General features: G+C 46.9%; 1 protein-coding gene across 1 annotated transcript in view; it reads right to left on the bottom strand.

Moving 5' to 3' along the window:
* Positions 1 to 5,709, bottom strand: part of Faxdc2 (fatty acid hydroxylase domain containing 2) — a 27,272-nt gene extending 21,563 nt beyond the window's left edge. Inside the window, exon 1 of the mRNA XM_050157653.1 lies at positions 5,532 to 5,709. Within this exon, the coding sequence (XP_050013610.1) occupies positions 5,532 to 5,694 (163 nt within the window). The 5' untranslated portion in view covers positions 5,695 to 5,709. The remainder of the gene's footprint in view (positions 1 to 5,531) is intronic.
* Positions 5,710 to 6,858: the final 1,149 nt, after the last annotated feature.

Consider the following 6,858-nt stretch of genomic DNA (forward strand, 5'->3'; position numbering starts at 1 on the left):
TATTCCAAAGGTCCTGAGTTCAATTCCCAGTAACCACATGGTGGCTCACAACCATCTGTGATGAGGTCTGGTGTCCTCTTCTGGCCTTCACGCAAACACACAGACGGAATATTGTATACATAATAAATCAATAAATATTTAAAAAACAAACAAACAAAAACAAAAAACAAACACGTGGGAGGCAGAGGCGGCCAGCTCTCTGAGTGTGAGGCCAGCCTGATCTACAGAGTGAGTTCCAGGACAAACAGAGCTTAACAGAGAAACCCAGTTTCAAAAACAGAAACCAAATTGGAAAAACAAAAACAAAGATAAAACAAACAAAAGACCTTCAAGGTCAGTGGCAGCGGCTTATCAGGTTTGAGGCGGGTCTGCAATAAGCAAGACCCTTTAAATTTAAAGAAAAGAAAGAAAGACATTTCTTGTTCATAATTTACAAAATAGTATTATCTAACTTTTCCGGACACAGTGTTTAGAAGAGTGAGCACCATTTTGGGTACAGGACACGTTCTGGAAAGTGAGGACAAGGCACAATAATATGCACTAAAAACTGAGGTTTCTGGTATTGGTTTTTAGAGACAGGGTTTCTCTCTTTGGAACCCTGTCTCTAAAGTAGCTTTGGAGCCTGTCCAGGAACTCGCTTTTGTAGACCAGGCTGACCTTGAACTCAGAGGTCCACTGGCCTCTCCTACCCGAGTCCTGGGATTAGTTAAAGGCAAGTGTGTGGGACCACCACCTGGCCAAGATGATTCTAGAGAACTTGGCTTGCAATTTTTCCAAATTTAATACTTTTAGCATTGGTGTGTAGAGAGCAGATGGTGGGAGCTGTGCTGGCTAATTTAAACAAACAAACAAACAAACAAACAAGCTCAATTTAGAAAAATTGTGTTTTAAGAATCTAAGGACTAGTTGGGTGGTGATAATGTAAACAAATGATTGTCAAGCATAAGGGGAGGGTTCTGTTTACTAGAAAAACAGGTCCCCCCCCCCCCCAACAGAGTTTCTCGGCGCAGCCCAGGCTGTCCTGGAACTTCAAGACCAGGATGGCCTTGAACTCTGAGATCCACCTGCCTCTGCCTCCCAAGTGCTGGGATTAAAGGTGTGTGCCAACACCTGGCTTCTAAAAACAGATATTTTAAGGGGTCCCTATTGTTAAATAAAAATAGTAAGAAAAGGGCAGCTCCACAGCGTAAGAAATCCAATTAGGTCAAATAAAACCAAACCAAAATGCCCATAGTTTTATTAAGATGCTCTCGGGTGGATGGCCGAGCACATGGCGGGGAGACAACAGGGAGCCCATGCAGACCAGAAAACCACGCATTTCTCCTCTGGGTGGCCACTTAAATACCCTGGGGGAGGGTCAGGACCTGGCATGCTGGGATTTGAAGTCCAGGCCAGGGAGGCTGGGATGGATGCCAGGGGCTGGGGGCAATGCTCCCAACTTAACACCTCTTAGCTAGAAATCATCCTTAATCCCCCAGGGATGTGTTAACCTTAACCTTCCCCCAAAGGCCAGCTACCTCAGGCAAGGGACCCAGATCTGGACAGCCTGTTGCAGCTCAGATCCCCACCCTGCTAAATGACACATAAAACCTCCTTGCCTTATTAACCTTTTGTTCTTCCCTCTGCCCCCTGTTTGATCCCCAATAAATCTTTCTGCCCACAGAGTGGTCTCCCTGCAGCATGGCTTATGTAGTTATGGTGTGTGCTGTCCTGTGTGAGTGGATATCATTTATATTAAAATGCTCTATTACATTTTAACTAACATATTTGTTTGTGTATGTGTGTGTCTGTGTGCACATGCAGGCCACAGCGCACACATGGAGATCAGAGGGCAACTTTAGGAGTCAGTTCTCTCCTTCTACCTTGCGGATTCTGAGGTCGAAACTAGGACTGTCAGGCTCAACTATGAGCGCCTTTACTAATCAAGTAAGTTCCAAGTTTTACGTCTCTTATTTTAATCATTTTTACACTTTTTGTTTGTATTCAAGATGGAGTTTCTCTGTGTAGTCATGGCTGTCTTGGAACTTGCTCTGTAGACCAGGCTGGCCTCAGACTGCCTGCCTCTGCCTCCCAAGTGCTGGGATTAAAGGCGTGCCCCACTACACTAGACTTTCTTTTTATTTTTAATTACATGTATGTATGGGTGTGTGGTTTCCTTATGTGAAAATAATGCCTGTGGAGGCCAGAAGAGGGCATTGGATTCCTCTGAAGCTGCCTGATGTGGGTACTACAGAGCTCAGGTCCTCTGCAAGAGCAGCAGGGGCTCATAACACAAACATCTAATTCTAGTTCCGGGGGATTCAATCCCTTCTTCTGGTTAGCAACGGTCCCAGGCATACACGTGGTATACAAACATACATGCAGCCTAAATACCCATACACATAAAACAAAGGTGAATAAATATTAAAATAAACAAACAAACAGACAGAAAACTAGAAGGACAACCGAGAAGGACTGCTTGTGGGCTGGCCCCCAGGGGCCCGTCCTGTTCCTTCTGTCCCTTCCTCTGGAGAGGTGCAGTGACTGCCCAGGTCTTGAACTGACTCCTCTGCCTCCACTTATGAGTACTGGGATCTTGGATGCATAGCACTGCACCCAGCGTTGTCTTTGCAATAGGCTCCTCGTAGCCCAGGCCAACCTCATCCTGAGAGCCGGGGTCACAGGTGTGTGCCATCACACCTGGCCTAACAACTTACTCTTACAGGCAATAACAAAACAAAACAAAGCAATAACAGTCTCAACAAAATTACTGGCCTTGCCTCATACCTCAAGGGAGGCTGAGGTGGGAAGACTGGAAGAGCTTCAGACTAGCCTGGGCTACCCAGTAAGTTCCAGGTCAGGCAGGACTGGCATCTTGTGTTATGGAACAAAAACAAGCTGGGTGTGGTAGGGCGGGGCAGGAGTCAGGTGTTCAAAGGTAGCCTTGCCTAATGAGTTTGAGGCTCGTACTACCGGTAAGACCCTGTCTCCGAAAACAAAACAAAACAAACAACCAAGCAACAACAACAACAAAAAACAGTCGACATCTGTAGAGGGCCGAATTTGAACTGCATAGAAACTCTGTGCAGGGGTGACTTGAGGTAGCATTCTCACTTACAAGCTTGGCAAACCAAGTCAGGAGGAGGCAAACCTCTCCCATCAGTAGAGTGCCTTGCCAATGATCAGTCCTTGAGAACACAGATGTGCACTGTAGTTCAAAGGCTCTGATTAGGTTGTGGTTTGTCTTCTGATGCGGTGGTTTTACATATTATATTACAACAAGAGTTTTTCCCATAACACTGAGCTTTTTGTTTAGATTAGCTAGGGCAAGAAGCTCTTGAAATTAGTTGCAACCCAGTGACTAGTCTATGAAACTATTTTCATGTATTATGGGAACCTAGTTTGAATCATGATTTGAGTATTATAAAAAGAGCACTGGCTTTGTAATAAAGTATGCAGCTGTATCTCCTATTCTGCATCCCCTGTGTCCTGATTTCTGCGGCACTACCCAGGGTCATCCATAACCGAGGAGGTTGGGGAGGGTCCCCAACAAACATCAAAGAAACCAAACCAAATCCCTAAATTCAAAAGTAGACCCAGACCTCATGGCCACCTGGTCCTGCCTCTGTTTAGTAGCACAGGAGGCAGAGACAGAAAGCAGAAGTGACTCTAGGGCTCGGAAGATGGTACAGAGGGTAAGAGTACTTGTTGTATAAGCATGAGGATCTAAGTTCAAATCCCTAGAACCTACATAAAATTCTAGGCATGGCCAATAGTCTCCTTGTTGTGGCAGGTAGAAACACGGTATTGATGGGGCCAGCTTCGCTTCCAGTGCAGGAGGCTACCCAAACCCTGTCTGTCTTTTTTGTTTGTTTGTTTATTTTATTTTTTAGAGACAGGGTTTCTCTGTGTAGACCTGGCTTGATCTGGAACTCGCTCTGTAGACCAGGCTGACCTCGAACTCACAGAGATCTGCCTGCTTCTGCATGCCCCACCACTGCTTGGCCAGAAATAGTTTTTAAAGTGATTCACTGTGAACCCTACAAGGCTCCAGTGGAAGCCAAGCTTCTTAACATTTTCTCTCAGGCTGCATGATCTTTAAGAAATTCTGTTTCGCAAATGGGGCGACGAGAGAACCAGCAACTCACATGGCGCTGTGCCAACCCCCAGCCTCTGCGCAGGCTGTTTGCATCCCAGAGAAGAGCCAGCCAGTCAAGAGGGCTTTCCTGGCCAGTCACCAGCCTCAGGAGCAGCAGCCTAGGTGAGCACTTCTGCAGAAGAGGGCTCACAAGAGCAACAGCAGCCCTGGTCTGAGAAGAACTAGAGGAAAAGGTGTCTGATACTGAAGAGAGGAGCTGAAGCGCTCTCTGGAAGGTGAGACTCGCCTTGGGCAGTGTCCCTTAAGAATGTCTGGCCAGCTGGGTGTGGTTGTGTACCTCTGGAATCCACCTACTTTGGATCCCAAAGCAGGAAGATCACAGTTCATAGTCATCCTGGACAACTTGGCAAAACCTTGTCTCAAAATAAAACTAAATGAAAAAAAGAAAGAAAGAAAGAAAGAAAAAAAAAAGGCTGTGGCTTGACTGTAGAGCATTGGTTTAGCATCGGGAAGATCCTGGGTTCTATCCCTTGTATGATTAAAAAAAAAAATCACCAACAGCCAGTGTGTGCCTGTTGTGTCTGTAGTGGTGCCAAAGCACCAAACACAAGCTTGGCATCCAGCCCACATTCAGGAAGCACTTGCTGAATAAATAAACACAGGGCCCCAAGTAAGAAAAGTATTGTTTTTGGCTCCCAGAATGTCCCGGGGCTTGTGGATGAGCACTTCTATGCCCTTCCTTCCTGCTAGAGAATTGCTTGGTAAAGGCAGCAGGAGACCCTCTTGGCATTTATTTTATCAAATTGACTTGATCTGTCGCAGCCAGTGACATCTGTTTGGAATTGCAAGAAAAACTGACAGCAACTCCCACGCGGCAGCATCCTGTCTCGCCTGGCTTAAGCACCTAGGACACACACACACACACACACACCCCTCTGCAAAGCACTTCTCCGCTGCTCCATCTCTCCCCAGCGGCTTTGGTGGGAGTCCTTCCTTCGGTCTATCGGACGGACGATCTTCCATCCGAAACTTGACGCCACTGTTGCACTGAAGGCGCCTTGACCTGGCTGACCAGCTCACAGCCCACACACACATCCTTCCAGAGACTCAAGAGTGTGGCAGTTCGCCGCGTCCTTCTAGGACGAGGGTTGTCTCCCTGCAGTCTCCCTGCAGTCTCTTCCAGTTTCACTTCCCTTTTGGGAGCTGTTCCCCTAGCAGCTTTTGGAAGTAGCCCCGGTTCATTAGAACTACGTCAGTTTTGAGAAAAGCGACCTTAGGGAGGAGACGGAAGGTGCAGACGTGGGTAGGAGGTGCTGACTCTGAGGAACAGGTAGGGAACAGCCCAGGCACACTTCACCTGCGGAGGATGGGTAGAGGACAGGCTGATGGCAGAGCGGGATTTGATGTATCCTGGCTTTCCCAAATAGTCCCCTCCCAACAGTTCCCTGCTCACCTCTGCAGAGGGCCGTTCCCAAGCGTCTCTGTCTCCGAGCCACAGGTCTAGCCTGTAGAGCGCTTTTCTGTTTTTCTGTGGCTGCTGCGTAGCTCAGTAGGCTAACCTTATTGTCACTTGGCTCTGCTTGGGTGGGTCGGGAGGCTGGCCCTAGTGATCGCATTACAGGGCTGCCGAATGGCTCTGGCCAGGCACGTGATGAGAAAAAGTTTAGGTCTGCGTGGGCTGGAAACAGATGCCTTTCTTTTGGAAGGCCTTGTCCTTAATGAGAGAGGACGGCGCAAGGAAACAGGGAACGGGTCCAGACTCTGCTCCCCACTGCACTTTTTTTTTTTTTGCCTTCTCCAATTTTAGAACATGTTAACACACGGAAGACAGGCTGAGGCAAAGGTGTGGGGAGTAGACGATGGCACACAGTTATCCAAAGGTTTCAGATCAGAGGTCTGACCGATTCACTTTAGTTCCTTCTCCCTCCCTCTTTTAAAAATATGTAGAAATACATAGTGTATGTACTTAATTTTTTGTTTGTTTCTGTCTTGGAACTCAATTCATGGCCTCTGCCTCCTAAGTGCCTCATAAAGGTGGGTGTGGTAGCTTCCAGCTTTAGTTTCTTTTTAAAACTTACCTGCTGTATACCTGTGTGTCTACTTGTCTGTATGTGCAGCACTTGACTGCAGGTACCTCCAGAGGCCACAAGAGGGAGTCTTATCCCACAGAACTGGATTTACAGGTTGTTGTGAGCTGCACCATGTAGATGCTGGGAACTGAATTCTGGTCTTCTACAAGAGCAGCAAGTACTTGTAACCTCTGAGGGATTTCTTCAGCCTTAAGTAGCCCAGGCTGGCCTCAGACTTACAAAGAAGTCAAAGCCAGTCTTGAATTCCTGATCCTCTTACTTCAGCTGGCTGAGGATGTTGGGATCACAGGCATGCACTATAATCTGGCTACAAATTACTTAAAAAGAGACAGCTATTAGGACACACTCACTTGCCACTTTATGACAGGAGTCATTCTTTTTTCTTTCTTTGTTTTTTTGGTTGACAGAGTTTCTCTGTGTAACTCCTGTTGCAGACCAGGCTGGCCTTGAACTCATGGATACCTGCCTATCTCTGCTGGGATTAAAGGCATGTGCCAGGCTATTTTATTTTACTATTATTATTATTTTTCTTTTTCTTTTTTTTTCTTTTTTTGGTTTTTCGAGATAGGGTTTCTCTGTGGTTTTTGGAGCCTGTCCTGGAACTAGCTCTTGTAGACCAGGCTGGCCTCAAACTCACAGAGATCCGCCTATCTCTGCCTCCCGAGTGTTGGGATTAAAGGTGTGTGCCAC

This window comes from Alexandromys fortis, unplaced genomic scaffold (assembly GCF_014885135.2).
Source record: "Alexandromys fortis isolate MF-2015 unplaced genomic scaffold, M_Fortis_MF-2015_v1.1 scaffold_103, whole genome shotgun sequence".
Lineage (NCBI taxonomy): Eukaryota > Metazoa > Chordata > Mammalia > Rodentia > Cricetidae > Alexandromys > Alexandromys fortis.